Below are 19,734 nucleotides of genomic sequence, written 5' to 3' on the forward strand. Positions count from 1 at the left end.
ATACAGGGGACACTCATCTCCAGCATCTCACTGAGGAGATCCCCTAACAAATTTTCTAGTCGATTTTTAATCATCTATCAGATAGAAAACAGAATATATTTGTATTATGACCAGTTGATATTTGCAGTTTGATTATTATTGTGGTGTTACAAGGGAAGAAAATCAATGAAAACAACTTAAAGGAATAGTTGAAGATATCTTTATTTTCTTTCTTGCCACTTTCTCCATCACATCATAGTAAATATGAAGCTGCAGCCAGCAGCCTGTTAGCTTAGCTTAGCACAGCTTCATTGGAAGATAACAAAATATGGCTAGCAGCATCTCTAAAGCTCAGTGATTAAATGTTCCTTTAAAATTGGCTCTTTCACAGTATTGATTTATGATGATGATTTATTTAACTGACTGAAACAGCCATTAAACTTTTATTTTCTTTGTGCAGAAGGAGTGATAATAAAATGACAAATTTATTACAGTGTTCTGAGAAGGCAGAACAAGACATCTTTTTAATATCTCTCTTGGTTTTATTTGAACCTTTTGTGTGCTAAAGCCTTCACAGTCATTTAATTCAGACTTCAGGAGAAATGCATCAAGCAGCTTTTACAGAAAAAAGGGGTTCGAAGTCTGATTCAAACGCGACACCAGCGTGTAAACTTGCCATCACAGTTTACGAAACGAGGTGCCTGCGAAAAGAAAAGAGGGATTAAGGAAGTGACAGAGTTAGAAAAAAGGAGTAAGATAGAGAGGTGAAGGAGGGAGAGACAGACAGGAAGGAGGAGAGAAAGAGGAGGAGAGGGGGCAAGCGAGCCTGTCAGCCCAGACCGCGGCTCCACGCTCTATTTTCGACTACCACATAATTGAAACAGTATTTACTGAGATCTGTGTGCCTCTCTCTTTCCCTCTGTCTCTCTCTCTGGCCCCACCACAGTTCATTCACTCTTTGCAACATCTCATGTGTGGCATATACTGTAGGAGTTAAATACAGCTGAGGGTGGGGGGAGGAGCGGGGGGTCATGCAATATTTTTTTTTCTTCTTTTTGAGAAATGCCTGAATCACTCTTTTGAAGCCTGGAAAAAAGAGTTAACGATGAGCGACTCGCCCCGGAGTGGGGAGGGGAGAGGGAGGCGTCTGGAGCCGAGCCCTGGATGTTCATTAAGCAACCATAAAACATGATATGTTTTTCCCTTTATGTGCTTTGCCCGTTTAATTATTCATCGGCAGTTTCTCTGCTGGAGAGCCCGTCACAAGCAATGTGTGTGAGCGAGCGAGTGTTAGCGTGTGTTCATGCACGCAACGTACACATTTTGGGAAGATTGACATACTGTAATGCCTTTAATATGCCAATAGACAGCATGTGTTACTGCGCATATGCAATGTACTGTGTGTGTGAGCGTGTGTGTGTGTGTTTGATCTCACAGGTTTGACACTGTAATGCTTTTAATTTCAGACAGTCTGCAGGCAGTCTGTGCAGTTTCCATGTAAATTAGCAATACATGCAGACGTGTGTAAAAGTAGTCGATTACAAGTAAGGTTCAGCATTTCTGTTATATACACTTATTCACTATCTTAGCTTAGCGTAGCATAAAGTCTGTAAGTAGGGGAAATAGCTAGTTAGCCTAGCTTCTCTCTAAAGTTCACTAATTAACATGCTGCATCTCGTGTTTAATCCATACTCAAATAGAAATGTTACATGCTGTAATCTAACATAATTGTATCTTGCCTGTGGCTAGCTCCATATTTAATACACAGACATGAGTGATATCAACTTTCTCATCTTTCTCTCTGCAAAGAAAGCAAATGTGTATTCCCCAAAACTACTTCTTAAAGCAAACAAGTGTGAGTTTGTTCTCCAGGTTTTCCTATTGAGTGTGTTCTGCACGTGTTCCTGCAGGAATTTGTTGTAAAGGCCTCACTGTGCCTCTCAATTTTCCATTTACAGAAAGTGGTCAGTAAACAAACTGAGGCCCACAGTAAGTTGAAACTGTCCAACGTGACAGAGAAAGATGCTGGGAAGTACTGGTGTCGTGCCTCGAACTTTGTAGGAAAGTCGGAAAACGCGTTCTGGCTCATGGTACACAAACCAGGTAAATCCTGAGCGCCGAGCGACAACTGCCTTCACTGCATCTGATCCTCTGCTGTGTCTCCTCCTCTCTGCGGGGCTCCTCTTGGTTGTGGGTTTAATTAGCTTACTGGCAAACACTCACACACACACACACACACACATTTTGCTCCTCTGGGTTCTGAGTTTAAATGCTCACATTCTGTTAGCTAGTAGCTATCATCCATTTTAACACCCAGTGCCACTTTGTCTTCCTTCCCGATCAATAAGAAACACAATATCACACCTTTAATTACTGCAACGACTTCAAAAGCCTCGCCCCCGCCCTCCCACAAACCACCTCTACACACACATATAAAAGCACACATAAAACCTCCAACCAGCCCAGCGGTACTGCACATACACACAAGAACTGATTCCTCTGAGTGTATTCTCCAGCTGTAGTAATGTGCTTTTATATGAAAGCGTGCAGTTGGACTGTGATTCATGACTGGGTCTGGATGTCACTGTTCATTACTGAGGCCTGGGGAATGAGAGTCCCCCACCTCATCCCCTCCCAAGCCACATCAGATACTGGGTTTGAAACAGACTCCCCCACCGGTCATCACACAAACCATTAGTTAAACGGGGGAAAGCCACAATTGCAGCAATGCTCTTTTTTGAGCAATGTCAAGGTTATTTATAAGAAACCGTGGTGACTCTTTATGTTATTGCAAAGCATTAAGCTTGTCTTTATAAAATTTAATGTTCAGTTTATTCAGCTGAAACAACTGGAAAATGTGTACCAGTTCTGTAGCTATATTTTGTTTGTGAACCTCATGTGATTTATAAGATATGTGTCATCAGCAAACAATGTTAAAAGATCTTTATAAACCACAAGTAGGTGGTTTATTTGAATTTATTAAAAAGAAAAACAGTGGACGTCAACATCTAAAAGATACAAATGGTTTTCTATTAAATATACAGCCAAAAAACATGTGAGAACATCATCCTGAATTCCACGTTTGAAGCTGAGAAGATATAATAGAATGATATCATAAAGGATTTTTAAATTCTGTTTTCCACATTTGCAGGGCGCCATGGTTGTTGTGGTGATAGGATCTGCTTTGCTTTGGTGTCAGGGTAAACTTTGCACTGGTTCAATGTAAACTCACAGGCGCTTATAAAGTCGTTTTTTGTCACTTCACAATGTTGTAACTTAACACAGTGGCACATAGAGAAAATATGACTGTAAAAACTCAAAAATGTTGGTCCGAAATTACTTGATAAGAAGGAGACTTTTGCAGTTTAAAAGTTTCCGTGTTGCCTGTGGCCTTAGGTTGAACCAACAAGCTTTTTTCGCAGCATGGTGAAGGTGCTGCTTGGGTGGTTTTCAGGTGTTCTGGTGGTGGTGCTGTCAGCAGAAGAAAACAGCACTGCTGACCCCTTCAAATCCTCAGTCCTGTCCCTTTCCTCCAGGGTGTATTTGGTGTTTCCTCTAAGAAGCTTTGGGCTCATGATATCTCCTCTTCTCTTTCTGTTCTCCCTCCTCCATCTTATCCCTCTCTCATCCTCCACAGACGGCTGGTATTAACACTACAGATAAGGAGCTAGAGGTTCTCTTCTTGACCAATGTGTCTTTTGAGGATGCGGGCGAGTACACTTGTCTGGCAGGGAACTCTATCGGCTATGCTTACCACTCTGCTTGGCTGACGGTGCTTCCAGGTATATTCCTCTTCTTCTCTGCTGGTCTCTGGACTTCTGGACCAGCAGAAGTTATAAACTCCATAAAACTATAAATGTTCCTGTACGATTTCATGTTTTGCTCAGTAGCACAATCTTCATCATTCATTTTCAAACCTAATTATTGTACATTATTGTAGATTGTTACTCGTTAACACATTTTAAGTGTGTTGCCGCTGTTGCCCTTTAATCTAAGGAACCAAACATGCAATCCAGCCTTCACTGAAAGACTTTTTAATCGCAGCAGATCGTCTGTTTAAAATGTCTCAAGGCTACAAGGCAATTTAAAGACATTTATGTGTTCAGTATTCAACACAATAATTACCTCCCTGGGGAGAGGCATATCACAGGTGCAATTACCTGCTGCAGGATAAAACTACAAGCTGATTACTTTGCAGTTTCAGCCCAGAGAGTAAATGCATACTTTCAGTGTGCAAAGGCAAGTTTGTGATCTGTTTCTTATTATTTATGGATGTTATTTCATAAAAAACGCTTCTCAGAATCCGTTTAGATGAAATGTGCTACTGAGAAAACCAGTGCTTCTTAGGTGTGACTTCGATGTGCATATTTTGACTGACATTACCACCTGTGTGACCTCCTCCTCCCAAAGCAGTGAGCCCGGAGAAGGAAGACTACTACATCGAAATCCTCATCTACGTGACGGGCTGCGTGCTCTTCATCCTCGCCGTGGTCATCGTCGTCCTCTGCCGCATGAGGATGACCACGCAGAAGACGCTGCCCACGCCGCCCGTGCAAAAGCTCTCAAAGTTCCCCCTCAAGAGACAGGTAACAGAAAGTAGATACAAGATTCGTACAACACTTTCCCCTCTTTTTCTCTCTCCCTGTCTGTTTAGTTTCGCCCTTAGCAGATGACGAATTTGGTCAAACTTGATGCAGATGATGTAGATTAAATTTTGCCCAAACTGTGAAGCAGTTTTTCATTAATTAACATATCAGCTGATGAATTAAAAACTCATCTGGCTTCCTCAGGAGGATTAAAGACGTTGCAGGGATTGGCAGGAGTCCTTGAATTCCTGGAAAACCTTTTCATTTCTTGGGTCATATTCAAGACAGACAAAGCTCGGGGAAAATTTTCCTTCATAAGCTAAGACATATCAAGAACTTCTTTAGTAAATTCACTGCATCAGATGCTGTTTTTCACCAAAGCAAATAGACCTGCGGCAGAATTTAGATTATTTTGAAAAACAACCTCAACAGTCAAGTGGGGAGTAACTTTATTGACTCAGGAAAGAACTTCGAATTAGTTATGGAGAGTCATGGAAAAACAGTGTAATATTTCTGCATCAGTGCCACAATGAGAAACCTGCAGAAGAGTTTATATTCACAATATCTGTCTTTTCAACTTCTATAACTTTCAAAGAAGAATTGCACATAGGAAAGGACTCACGCAAGATAGAGTATAAATAAATACAGAAGGTTTTTGTACGTCTATCTCTGGTGGATCGCTCCCTGTCCTGCTGTTTTGGTGACGTAGTGCGGACACTGGAAGGCATCACACTGGTGACATGTGTTCACATTTATCTTGGAGCAGATTCAGCTCAGGGATATTTATGCCCTCCTGTGACTGTCAGTGTTAGTTTTAGATTTCACTCTCTGTGTAACACACACTCACCCCTCAACTGTTTGGAGAGAAACATAAAGTGGAGCAGCTGCCTCGCCACAGCCTGTAGTCTGCAGAACTCTTCACGTCATTGTCTCTCAGGGCCACGTTCAAGGCAAACCTCAGTCAAGACCGAGTCAAATCCAAGACCAAGTTCAAACAGAATGCAGACCAAGACAAGACAAACCGAGAATTAAAGGAATAGTTTGACATTTTGGAAAATACTCGTTTGCTTTCTGGAAGAGTAAGATGAGAAGATTGATGCCACTCTCATGTCTGTGTGTTAAATATGAAGCTGGAGCCAGCAGCTGGTTAGCTTAGCTTAGCACAACAGGGGGAAACAGCTACAAAAACAAAATCTGCCTACCAACAACTCCTTAAAGCTCACTGATAGTGAAAAAAGAGAGCTGCTGTTTCCCCTGCTTTCAGTCTTTATGCTAAGCTAACAGTTTCCTGGCTGCATCTTAGATCACAGATATGAGATCTTCACATCTAACCCTCGACAAGAAATTAGTCTATTTTCTGCTATTACTTCAAAAATGTTTTGTAAGGATGAGCAGAAATGTAGCTCTAAGCTGAACTACTGACCACACAAAGCATCAAAGTTTCAGGTCTAGTTTTTACAGTTTGTAGTCAAACATCAAAGAATGAGGAAGGTTGTGTTTTCACCTCTGTGTTTTTGTGATTTCATATCTTAAAGGTAACATTTGTTGGATAAAGAAATACATTTAGCTTAGTGATTTAAGTGGTAAGAATTACGTTTTTGGGAAAGCACCGGTTTTGCAACATTGTTCAGGGGGTTGTGTTCTCTAGACTGGCAGGGGGAAAAAAAGTTGAGTCAACATCCATCAGTGGTTAGACCAGGACAAGTCTGAGTCAAAATAGGAACAAGAACCAGACATGTCCAAGAAGGGAAAAAGGATTTCTAAAGGCCAGACTCGAGTACCTTCCCTTATCCAGCCTTCCTTTCTCCACACTAATTAATTTACTCTCACCTTCATCTTCACTCCACTTTACTCTCATGAAAAGACTTCGACCTGAGCTCCTGAGCTTCTGTTTCTTTCCTTATTACGTCTCTGTCTTATAGGATCTTCAGAAAACTATCAGGCAGTGCAGTGTGGCTTCATTCTTTAGCTCTCTTTCAGTGTCTATAATCCAGACAGTGATGTACGTCTTGTGATTGTACTGCAGATGATATGAATGTCTAAAATGCAGATGAGTGTGTCATTATCCGTCCTGCCCCACCCTGCTGGACTCCCGCTGTGTGCAGGCCACAGCTGCTGTGTGGCGGCTCTGTACGAGCTCCAGCTTTCCAGCTTCATAATTGAAGGGTTGTGCTCCTCAAAAAAGGCAAAAGCTGCATTTTTAGACAACACAACTGTTGCTTGAAAGTCATATAATTCAGTTCTTGGAAAACATGCACACGACTTTTAAAACTAAGGTTAGGATTTAGCTGGAAAGGCTGCAAAGTAATGCATTTTTCTAATTAGTCCCTGGTACTTGTCAGGTTATATCAGGTAGAGACTTCATCTTTTGAAAGATGTTCTAATTGTAGCCTCTAAATCTTTTCTATTTCTGCTGCATTTATATACATGCTCTTATAAGGTAGTGCAGGGAAAGATCTTATTGCATTTTTCTGTAATCTTCGCTTCGTTTTTGTAAAGCTAATCTCTTGGTTCTCTCCTTTCTTTTTCATAACTCTGAGTAAATCTCCCATAAACCTCCTGGCATGTTCTATCAGATATTACTTTTCATGCCTCTGAAATTGTGGTCGGGGCTGGGTTTTTTTGTTTTGTTTTGTTTTGTTTTTTTAGCTTCACAACATTTTTCTCATTTTCCTCCAGTCGAGAAGTTGGGGAGGGAAGTCTGGTGAGTGGATGTTTGTTTCAGGACCCCACCTGAAGGGTCTGAGCTGGCAGACTCTGACACAAACAGATTCATCAAAAGCCGGGCCGGAGCCATCAGCTCCCCCCCAGCAGTCAGATAAATGGTGTGAGGATGTCGAGCCCGCGGGCTCGGTGGCAGGACCGCCGATGTAGAAATGGAGCTCGCTGATGGATAGAGACGTCCATCCCACCTCGCCGCTCGCTCGCCCACCCTCGCATCCTCCTTCATTCGTCTTTGTTACCGCCCGTTTCCTCCTGCGTGCAGCCACAGGCCGGCTGTTTGTAAAAGTCACCGCTAGTGTCAGAAGTCTGTTTTTTCATAGAAACTCTGAGCTGCTGAAGAGCTCTGACATTGGTCCCCAAGATATGTGATGTTTGTAGTCAGATGGTGCCAAAAAGCATCCCATCTTGACAAGTTATTCAGTCATTTATTCAGTGCATAAATACCGACGTTCAGACCAAGGTTAACTGATGGCAGTTTGGAAATATTTTTCTTGAATTTTCCTGGATGCACTTTCTCTACAAGCCTCAGCATCTTACAAGAAAATATTTGTTTTAATTATATTTGCAGTTAGATGTATTTTACATCAAAAACTAATCACACTTTATAAATTGTTTAACTATTGAAAAATTCATCCACTAATGATTTTGGTTTCTTTAAAGTAAGGAGTGGGAGCTTTAATTAAATTATTTTGACTTTAAAATTTTCCTTCTCTTGAACACAGAGTTAGAGGATTTGTCATTTAGTCTCCGTTTGGTCAAAGGGTACAGTTAGACTTTCTCGTTTCCCTCTGTCTCTTTGTTTAAACACACATCATCTCTCCCTTTTCAGAGACTATAACATTTTGTTTTTTGCACCCAAGCAGGTGTCCTTGGATTCCAACTCCTCCATGAACTCCAATACGCCACTGGTCAGGATCGCCCGCCTGTCATCCAGCGATGGACCAATGCTGGCCAACGTTTCCGAGCTGGAGCTACCGTCTGACCCCAAATGGGAGTTTCCTCGAACACGGTAAGAAAGAGGAAAAAATATATATCCAGATTAACATTCATCACTGACATTTAAACACCTGTCAGAGAAAAAAAAAAACACGGTGTGCTGTGGCTTTTTTCATGTCACCCAGCAACATATTTCAGAATTGACAGATACTGTTGCTGTTGTCCTTGTACTGTGATGTGCTGTGAAAACATGTGAGCCATCAATACATCAAGGTCACCCTGACGCCTGCCTTCACGCTTATTGTACTTGGCAAACAAATCAATCTCATTTAAAAGTGTAACTCAGAGAGAAATTAAAAATCACTCCTCAGCACCGCTCGCAGCTAAAATCCAAACCCTGAGACGGTTTTGTTTTGGTTTCAGACTCACTCTGGGTAAACCTCTAGGAGAGGGCTGCTTCGGTCAGGTGGTGATGGCCGAGGCCGTCGGCATCGACAAAGAGAAGCCCAACAAGCCGCTCACTGTTGCTGTGAAAATGCTGAAAGGTAAGTGATTGTTGTGGCTGCGCTCCTGGAATTAATACGTGACCTTAACAGTGACAGCGAACGTACTTTTCTCTGTGATTTCCTTCAGGAAATCAGCAGCATTGTGTCTTTCTCGCTCTATTCCTCCCATGCGTTCCCTTTCTCTCTGAACATAATAATATATCTGGTTTGTGTAGTCTCATGTCTTCCATCTGCTCAAAGTGAAGTCTTTGTTCTCTCCTGCTTTTAATTGAATTCCCGTCCTTTGTTGCCCGAGAAGAACCTCCTCTACAAAATGAAGCACTTCATTAATTGCTCTGATCTGGTTTTATTTTCTCTCTGTTTGTCCCAGATGACGCCACAGATAAAGATTTGTCAGACCTGGTGTCAGAGATGGAGATGATGAAGATGATTGGAAAACACAAAAACATTATCAACCTGCTGGGAGCTTGCACGCAGGACGGTGAGGACACAGCGCAGTGCAGAGGAAATAATAAGTCAGTAATTCACCTGTCCAGGTAGTGACGCTGTGATGTAACGTTGCAGGTCCTCTGTACGTCCTGGTGGAATACGCCTCTAAAGGCAACCTGAGGGAGTACCTGCGGGCACGGCGGCCACCAGGCATGGACTACTCCTTCGACACCTGTAAAATCCCAGACGAGCAGCTCACCTTCAAAGACCTGGTGTCCTGCGCCTACCAGGTTGCCCGAGGCATGGAGTACCTCGCCTCACAGAAGGTCAGCCGACACGACGCTGAGGAGCACATACTGTGTACTGTTTTATTGAGCTGAGCCTCTGTGTGTGGACATATGAATGTTTTTAGATCTCCAACTGTCCTCACAGCCTCAACTTCAACTTAATTATTGTCCCAAAGGAAATAAAAAGACAGACATGCTGTGGCTAGTACTTCCTATTTCTCCACAAAATTAGGACATTTAAAAGTTTTTGGCATGATTAAAGATTAAAGTTGCTGTGTAGATGCAAGTATTAAAGTTAGAGGAGGGTAAGTGAAAGTTATCAGACTGCATCTGCGTCTGAGAATGTGTGTGTTTATGTGCAATGTGTTGCCGATGTGTGTTTGATGCATTTGTACTTCTTCCCTCAGTGTATCCACCGAGACCTGGCAGCCAGGAACGTCCTTGTGACGGAGGACAACGTTATGAAGATCGCAGACTTCGGTCTCGCAGAGACGTGCACAATATAGACTACTACAAAAAGACCACGAACGTGAGTCTTATCGGTATTCTTGGTTAGAAAAATAGAGGTAGATAATAATTTCAGGCTTTTACTTGCATGAAAGGGATGGCATTGACGAAAGCAAGGCAACTTGCAGTTTTCTCATTCTTGAAAATTAGATTTTTGTCTCTCTGTGTCACAGTCCGGTCACAGAAGGACAGCGAGATCAAACACTCAATAAATCGACAATAATGAAAACTGCACAAGATGCTTCCAGGCTACAGAATAAACTGATATTATGACAAGTTTTAGACGCAAGAAAAAGGAAATTAAACAAATATTAGTCGCATGGATTTGATGTCCAAGCAGGTAGAGGCATCCAGAGTTCAGGTTTGCCCAGTTAGAACAGTCCAAAGAGTTCCACTGGACAAGGTTGAAGTCGGTCCATCTGGATCCAGTGTTTTACTGTCTGCTCTGTACAGAAAGGTTCTGCTGACCAAAGCGGTTCTGTTGTGTCTCTGTTGTTGCAGGGTCGTCTGCCCGTGAAATGGATGGCTCCGGAGGCTCTGTTCGACCGGGTCTACACGCACCAGAGCGATGTGTGAGTTTGCACAAACTAACCGTCACATGCCAACTGTCCGCTCATGTGGAGCTGCTGTACGCCGACGGAATCCGGGTGTTGAAATATCGTGACTGAGCGCGTTAGCATCAAAAGCCGAGTTTGTGCGTGTGAATATGGAATGATAGCGTTCCCTTTCCAAATATCTCCTGCTCGCTGTCGTCTGCGCTCTCTTGATAATCCTGAGCTTCTTGTGTATCAGTAGCGCCGCATTCCTCGCCACGTTTGTTCTTTAATCTCTCAACACGACATCAGAGAGAGACGGAAACACAACAGAGCCCCTGACATCTTACTGCTGTTTTATCAGTGTAAATCCAACCTGCCCCAGAACAGACGAAGATAAGAGGGTCAGTGGATTTATCACGAGGAGGTTCCCTCAGGGTGTTTTTCCACAATTCAAAGGAATCAGAGCAGCGGAGACAAACGCACCTTTTACGACCTCTGATTGCTCCTGTGTTGGCTGCGATCGGGAGAAGAAAGGCGAGAAGGTCACAGAGTCAATCTGTTTTGCAGTAGCTGCACCCCCACCTCCCCTAAACCCCCCCCCACGCTGGCTGCAGCCAGACGCTGTGTCCCCAGCACAGCCATCCAAGCCAAACACGGGACCCTGTCAACACTGGCTCGCAGTGTGATTACACTAGACTGGGAACGGGCCGAGAGGAGAATCAGCCCGCTCTGTTATTTCAGCAGGTCTGGATTACAGAGTCAATCCTCCCGCCAAACCTCCTCCTCCCTTTATACAGTAGTCGCTCCTCAGCCAGTTTACTCTCACACACCCCGGGGGACTTTGACTTTTGACCTGCGATGGTTTTTCATGAGAGAGATTACACTCAGACAGACGAGGTGGAACCATTAAATCACATTAAAACCAACCTGACACACACTCAACAATCAGACCAACCGGCAAAAACAGCAAGATCACAACTGAATATAGTAAAAGTATTGCGTGCAGCAGCCCACACAAGCACCACTGACTTCACAGCTCATGCAGTCAGGTTCATGTGTGTTTCAGCTTCCCAAACATTTACAGCTCTGAGGCAGAACTGGCAGCTGAGAGCACGCAGGGAGTCAGGATTTAGTCTCACACATTCTGTGTGGAGAAGCAGTTCACCGAGGAGTAACTCCTCATTTCAATCATGTAATATAGGCTTAAATTCACTTTTTGAAACCCATAGAGCACGGTTACTTTGTGCTTATATTGACTTTTTAATTCTTCAGCCACTGGGTTTTTCCCTGTGCCAGTATCGGGGAGGTGAGGGTTTTATTTAGACTGCTGCAGAGGAGTCGGTCTGTGCAAGCTGCAGTGAACAAATCTTACTGTACCTGCAGAGCCACACACTAATCTGGTGAAAGCAGGGAATAATATTGGTGTTGTTTTACTGCGTATAAAGGTGGCAAAAAATTTGACTTCTTGTTTCTGGAGGGTTTTACCTCTCTTGTCCTGTCACAGTGCTGGGAGGTGAAGTTCTGCCTGCTGACCAGTCAGACTTCTGATGTGATTTTCTGACAGAAAACAAATCTCACAGAGTCGACCATCACAGTGATGTTGTCCATCATTCTCATTCTCACACTGTCCACTCTTGTTGCCGCAGGTGCCAGTGAAAGACGGTGTTTACATCTTAATTGCCTCTTCCTATTAGGAGCCTAATAGCCTGTTAATATTCATCCCTGACGACCAGCAGTGAATATAAACAGACTGAGTCTGTGTCTCTGCTTCCTTTTCCTTTCTGCTGATTCCTGCAGTCCTCCCTGAGACGCTCCTGAACCCGCTCTGACCCTAAAGACCTGATTTGTTTCTGTCCAGAACACAATAATGATAATGAGTTACTCAGAGATCGGCTCAGTCTGGGTGGTTATTCTCAGCTACAGCTCCGTCTTCAGTTGCTGTTTCCCCCTTTTTTCCCTCTGAATATTTGATGTCTCTCTTTCACCACAGTCCTCCCTCAGTCTCCTGTCTCCCTCTCTCTCCGTCTCGGTGTTTGGACGGTGGACTACCCGGTGCGGCCAGTAGCGGCCTGTTTTCCACCCTCTGGACCGGAGCGTGGATAATTAGATTAAACCCGCTGAGCAGCGCAGTGAGAGGAGGGGTCTGATTCTGATTCACTGGACGAACAGCCGAACAATAGTACACTGGGTTAATAGACCGGCCATTATCTGATTACCTTCCCTCATTTTTTTTAAACCTTTAGGAATAATGCAGCAGTTCACAAGAGCTGTTGCCACAGAGAGAGAAAGGAGGAGAGATGATGGCTTGGTTTAGAGCTACAACAGTTTGTAGATTGGACGCCAGCTGGGCTGCAACTGTAGATACAGTTTAATACGTTTTTCCACTCAGGTTTTGTTCTCACTTAAGGTTTGAGGCGTATTTCAGAAACAGGATGCATTAAAGGCCGCCTGCACACAAATAAAGAAGTGTTTTGGTTCGTTACAGGCATCTGTTTACAGTATGAAAAGTATAGAATATAGGAACCACCGTCGAGATGATAAATGTTCTGTTCTTCCAGACGAAATCAGTCTGTTAGATCTTTACTCAGTTCGTCTCTGTATCTATCAACAAATCATCATCTGTCTTCCATTTCTTTCTCATTAGTTTGAGTTTTCACTCCTCTCCTTTCTGGCTTGAGGGACGAGATTTAGATTTTTACAAATATTGACCCACTGTCTGAGACAACAAGAATGTCAAATTGATTCTTAATTTGGCCACAGTTAACGTTATTTAACATCAATATTCCACCCAAACAGATCGATCAGTGTATCCAAGGAGGGAAAACCTCCCTGTCTCCCTCTCTCTGAACCGTGGCTGCTTCAGGCCATAAGTGCCGTTTGACCTCTAATTGTGTATTGAATTTGAATTGTGTGTGTGTGTGTGTGTGTGTTCAGGTGGTCCTATGGGGTGTTGTTGTGGGAGATATTTACCCTGGGCGGCTCCCCATACCCAGGAATCCCAGTAGAAGAACTCTTTAAGCTGCTGAAGGAGGGACATCGGATGGACAAACCTGCCAACTGCACCCATGAACTGTACGTGTTTTATCAGTCATCGCTTCGATTCATCACCTTTACAAGACGCAGATACACCTGACCCACGAAGGAAAAAAACATTTATACATTTCATGTAGGATATGCAGAGTAACCAAACTCTGATGTGTGTGTTTCAGGTACATGATCATGAGGGAGTGCTGGCATGCGGTGCCGTCACAGAGACCGACCTTCAGACAGCTGGTAGAAGATCACGACCGGGTTTTATCAATGACCTCCACCGACGTAAGTCTCCCCGCACAGCTGCTGCACCAAGACAATACAACACCACCTACTCTTATGTTCACCTTGGCCTGCTGTAACTTTTCATTTCACGAGGCCTCAACTAACTAGAAGACATATTTCTCAAAGTAATCGCTTTAAAGTCAGAGGGAGAACGGCCGTAAGAGCCATCTTTATCTTAACCAACAAAGAAGGGACAATGAAAAGCGCATGGACAGGGCAAAGGAAGACGTCCCTAAAAATCTCCCTCCTCCAAATACTATCAAACAGTGTTTGCAACGTCAAGGAAATACAAAATGATGTTAATTATTATGTTATAAAGTTTGTTTTAAACATCGAGCTGTAATAACATGCTAAAAGAATAATGATAATGCAGTAAAAGTATATAATTTGTCACCTAATTATGTGACCACAGAGGGGATTTGAAAGTGACGCCCCAGTCTAACCTCTGACCTCTCCTCTGACAGGAGTACCTGGACCTGTCGGTGCCCTTTGAGCAGTACTCACCCACCTGTCAGGACTCCAACAGCACCTGCTCCTCGGGAGACGACTCGGTGTTCGCCCACGATCCGCTGCCTGACGAGCCCTGTCTTCCTAAACAGCTTCCCAGTAACGGAGTGATTAGGACATAAAACCTGAGCTGGGAGGGGAGGGCGGACATTAACCTCCTCTCACAGTTTGTGACTAATAATCACCTCTCAGTGACTCAAGCTCCTCAAGATATGGAAATAAAAACTCAGCATGCAATACTTCCACAGTGCTTCAGCTCCTCGATTCGTCTTAAACTCTTGGTCGAAATCCTCTCCCAATGAGTTTTTCTGCCTCTTCCTCCTCATCCCCAAGAGACTCTTTAAACATTGAAGGATTATTTTTTGCCGTTGAACCGTGTTTGTGTCCTTCTTTTCAGAAATGAAATTATATTTTTGTACTCGGGCCAGTCTTTTGTTACGGACAATCTGTGGGGTGAAACCATTCCGTGCCTACTCGGATAAAATAAATCTCCTGACGTTGGGGGAAAAAAAAGACAAAAAGGATATAAGAGGAGGGAATGAAGGGCATTTGGTCAGTGACTGGTCGGCGATCCAGTAGGCGAGGACCTCAGATTTTTATCCTCGCGTCTGCACGGAGCCCAGAGAAGATCGCAATAAAAGTTTGCGATCAGAGAGAAAAATCTGTCGACATGATACCAGCAAATGATGGGACTCGTTCTTCCGAAGATACTCAATAACTTGTCTCAACTTTCACAGAAGATGTTCAACGACAGAAGGGATTACATGAGCATATACACATGTTTTCTCATGAATTTGTACACCATCGTCACGTTTTAGCTTCCCGAAAAAAGAAAGAAAAAAAAACAAGTTTTGTGATAATCATGGAACAAATTCCTCGTCGAATGTGAGGCGAAGTTTCAGGGCCATTCAGTAATAAGTACAGTACGGTTCAGAGGGTTTTTTTAATGTATCTAGAAGATGATTTATTGTAAATATATAAATGCAAATATGTATCATATTGCTGTCCACAGCTATGTACTTAAAAGACAAAAAATTACTTTTTTTTTAAATATTGTTTTAGGATGGATGCATTGCAATCTAGAAGACACTGTCATGAACGTGTAAAACATTTAATCATTTAAAGTGATACAGAAAAGGTTTATTTGAATAATTAACGTGTATATTTGTAAAGATATTTATAGACTTAACATGTGGTTCTTAAGTTCGAAAGGTCTAGTTTAGGATTTTAGTACTGTACGCAAAGATTTTTATTTCAATTTTTTGTAACTTATTTTACAACAAAACTGCGATGTTATTTTCACAACTGGCAGACTCCTCTAGTTTTTGGTCCATCTTTTTTTTTTCTTTTGGTTTGTTTACAGTTTTTAAAATTAAGAATGTACGACAGACACAAAGATGATTTTTGAGAGCGAGTGCGAGGAGGACTGGTGAACTGAAGGTTCCTGCTGATCGGAGCTGGATGTTTCCGCTGAGCTCAAATTCTGGTTTGAAAAGTTGACGTTTGCAATATCAAAGCAACGATTGACTCTTGCTGGGCAAGAAATAGCAGCGCCTCGAGATGTGTGCCAGAGAGGCCTTTTAGTACGACTGAAGTACTTAGGGACATATTGAACATCAACCACAACTAGCTGTGAATCGTAAGAAGCCTTCAGAGAACCTCAGCAGCTTGTTTTGAAGGAATAATGTCCCCTAATGTTGCTAAAAACATCAAATCCCACAATGCAACACTTCCCCTGATATGTTGAAATTAGAGTTAATGCAAAACTACACCTGTCAGAGGACATGCTAATGATCAATCAACTAAAACGAGAACAATTTCATGCAAAACCTCAGTGACAAACTACATTTCCCAGAATGCTTTTCAGCAGCCACCGAGGATCATTCTTCAACTCAGATAAATGTGAAAATATGTAAGAAAAACAGTGGCAGCAGTCGAAAAGTAAAAGTGAAAAGAAAAGTGAAAGTTTTATTTTTTTTTTTTTTACCCCTACTTGTAACTGCTTTTAAGCTGCAATGCATTCTGGGGTTTTGAGTCCATTTGAAGTGATAGCAAATTTAGGTGGATGTTTTTTCTCTTAAAGGTGCTTCTGAAGGCTTCAAACTCTTTAGTTGTAACAGAAGGTCACAGGGTCAGTTCTAACCAGCTGCGTGCAGTGACATTCAGCACCTGTGTGCACACTCATGGATAGAAACATCAGCTTGAAAGCAGAAATGTAAAGCTATTATGTCCTTTTGTGCTTGAGTGTTACTAAAAAAAAAAACCTGCCCAGACGCTTGAGATTTTATCGCTGCTCTCTATAGTATTAATACTGAAATGAAGGCATGCTGTGTGAGCTGTTAAGCTCCACGGCAAAAAAGAAAATATATAGACAGTATATATATATATCAGTTTGTTAAATGGGACTCTGAAGTCTGTGGTGGATGCTTCTTCAAGCTCTGTTTGTTGAGGAAAAGTGCCAAATTAGTCTTAAAAGTCTATTTCACCGAGTTCTCCAGATCTCTGAACCAAATTACTGCACTGTCGAATGTAGGCGGGCGGAGGTTACATGTGCAGAGAAGGATCATGGGATTGCCAAATGGATATCTACCCCCCCAATTTTTTTTCATATGCAGTCGTCTCTCCAGCTGACCCCAAAAAAGCATAAGGGTTGAAATGTTTACAGAGTCTGTTTTTAGCAAAGATACGAAAGGGAAAGCGACGTTGGAGTGGCATTGAAGGGTTCAGAAACACAGATTCACTCGCTGCTAAATGGAAATGGTGGCAACACTTCACTGTGCAATGGCCTTATTCCAGTGTACAAACTGAATTTATGTAGAGAAATGTATTGTAATTACCCAACAAGACTGTGTCAGTACTTAATGGAATCTCCCCCAGTATTTGAAGTACTTAAAAAGAGTGAAAATGTGTATTTAATTCTGTTGCTACACTGGGAGATTTTTGTTTTTTAGCACATTATGTGCTGTTTTCATTGGTTTAACAAGGCCTTTGTAAAGTGAAAGGTTACACAAACTTATTGTTATTTCTGTTTTCAGTACAGTTTTGGCCCAAATCTATGAAGTGCCTGGAATAATTTAGCAAACAAAAAGGAGATTAATCGATTCATTTTGATCACATTTTGAATGTATAATTGCAAAAAAACATAAAAAAGTAAGCAAGTATAAGCCTTTTTTTTTTTTTGGTGAATAAGGCAGACAAAAAGGCACTTCTGTAAAGGTTGGATGGATCTAATGAAACGGATGGTGTTTTGTTTTATTTATTCTTCCATGCTGGGTAAAAGCTTTCCCTATGGTGAGAGTATTTTTATTCATAGCTATCTGCTTTTCAGTGTTGTTTTTCATTAAAGAGCCAGAAGATGATGATGATGATGATGATGATGATGTAGTCATTTTACTAGATACTGATGCCCCCCATCAGGCTTTGCTCCTTGCATAATTTATCCTGTATTTTATTTTATTTTATTTTATTTGGATGTCCTCCCTGGTCTTCTTCTGTATCCTTGTCAAGCTTCTTACTCTGAAACTGGCAGCCTCTGTCTCTCCGTTAGGTCACTTAAAAATGGAGGTGTTGTTTTTAACATGTGTCTTGTTAAACTGAACAGTTACTGTATGCTGCTGCAAAATGCTGGATATGCATAGTAGAGGGAAAATGGCAATTAAATTCTCATAATCTGTATTGTAGTTTGGCCCACTGATCAGCTAGCTAGCTAGAAATCACAGGGACAAAAAAGATTCTTTAAACTCCAGAACTTGCCTGAGAGTCAACACATTCTTTATACACAGTTAGTGATTTAAGTATTAAATATTTATAAATGTCCATTTACAAGATTAAACATTTGGGTTACATCGCACCCAAAGTAGTAATGTTCCCTCCAAAAGTGGGAAGCTAATTAGCCTAGCTCGCTAATGTTAGCACTGGTTCCAACCAGACATTACTTACTTAAAGTTCATTATTTCAATACCTCACCAAAATTGGAGATATATACATTTCATTTAACAGCAATGACACTGGATACTGGAGTTTTATTCTAGAAAATGTGATGCTGTATGTGATGGTTCCTCTGAATTAAAATGCTGCAAAAACTAAGCTAACAGCTAAAGCTAATAAAGTAAATCTTCAGTTTGAGTGTCCCAGATTAGTGTAAATGCTGTTTCAGAGGCTTAATAACAGTTGGAAAACAGTGAATTTATGTATTTGTATCAGCTTCAGTGGAAAAATATCCTTGTAAACCTCTAATTGTTCTGTACAGATGTTAAAAACAACAAATCCTTTTTACGAGTGAACACACTATCTTTGCTATTGAATGAACAAACAGCATGGCCTCAGCAGGGAGGGATTCTTACTGTATGTACAGTCACACATCAGCCTTTAATCACCTGTCGTCTCCGCTCTGACTGACTTTATTTATTCTCTATTCTGTTAAAAACAAAAAGAAAATCAGGATTGAAGATGAAGCTGGGAGGAGAGGGGTGTTATCTCGGTTTCCTCTGGTGTCTGGGATGCACACCTTTGCTTCTGTTATCAAAAATATAAATAGTTTTTTTGTTGACTTTATTTTCCAGGTTGGAATGGTTAGTCTTCACACAGCTCTTTGTATCATGCATCTCTAACCCGACGACGAGTTAGTCCAGATTAATTTATAGTTTGAAATATGCTTTTTTGGTTGCTGGTGTACATGAGTAGAGTTTTATGTAGCTGTGTGAGCTATTTTGTAAGAATCTTAGAGAGGAAATGATTCTCATATACAGTTTATTTTCTGTCCATCACATTTTATTTTGCATTCCACATCAGGTTTTTTTTTTTTTTTTTTTTAGTGAGACAAAATCATGTTTGTCCTTTTTCAGTCCCACATAATTTATTTTTCCTCCCTCTGTAGTCATGTTTCTAACATAGAAAGGTGGAACTAACCATTTGGCATTATGTGATTTTTTTATTTTTTATTTGTAATTCATAGCTTGTTTGTTGCAATGTACCTGTTTTGATCATGATGAATCCTCTGTAACATTCCACCACAACAACCCCTATGGGCAAACATCTCCCACTGGGAAAAAACAATTTCACAACTCTCTCTCTCTCTGTCTCTCTCAGTGTCTCTCTCTCTCTGTGCCTGACAAACTATGCTGTCAAAAAAAGGTTTTCAATAAACATGTTATAATAGCGTTTGCTGTCGACGCCGTGTCTGTCACTGAGAGGATGTATTTGCAAAACAAACAGTTCCCGTGGCAAAAATAAGTCAAACAAACCCCCCAGACTGACTTTGTGAATCACAGTGAACAAATCAGAAGTTTAGAACTTTATGTTAATGAGATGAAACGGAAATACCGCAGAGTACGTACATCAGTCAGTTTGTTTTGCCGGGTGTCTCAGTTTGTTTTGTCTGAGCAGCGTCAGTATCAGGGCTCATTTTCCTTCTGGCGTAAAC

At 41.8% G+C, this 19,734-nt stretch overlaps 1 protein-coding gene across 1 annotated transcript in view; it reads left to right on the forward strand.

Moving 5' to 3' along the window:
* The window catches only part of fgfr3 (fibroblast growth factor receptor 3), a 68,305-nt gene extending 48,834 nt beyond the window's left edge, over positions 1-19,471 (forward strand). Inside the window, 12 exon segments of the mRNA XM_051078137.1 lie at positions 3,617-3,761; positions 4,390-4,565; positions 8,150-8,298; positions 8,649-8,770; positions 9,102-9,212; positions 9,296-9,486; positions 9,855-9,930; positions 9,933-9,976; positions 10,456-10,526; positions 13,425-13,562; positions 13,700-13,805; positions 14,270-19,471. Coding sequence (XP_050934094.1) covers positions 3,617-3,761; positions 4,390-4,565; positions 8,150-8,298; positions 8,649-8,770; positions 9,102-9,212; positions 9,296-9,486; positions 9,855-9,930; positions 9,933-9,976; positions 10,456-10,526; positions 13,425-13,562; positions 13,700-13,805; positions 14,270-14,434 — 1,494 coding nt within the window. The 3' untranslated portion in view covers positions 14,435-19,471.
* Positions 19,472-19,734: the final 263 nt, after the last annotated feature.

Source organism: Lates calcarifer, linkage group LG19 (genome assembly GCF_001640805.2).
Source record: "Lates calcarifer isolate ASB-BC8 linkage group LG19, TLL_Latcal_v3, whole genome shotgun sequence".
In the NCBI taxonomy this organism is placed as follows: domain Eukaryota; kingdom Metazoa; phylum Chordata; class Actinopteri; family Centropomidae; genus Lates; species Lates calcarifer.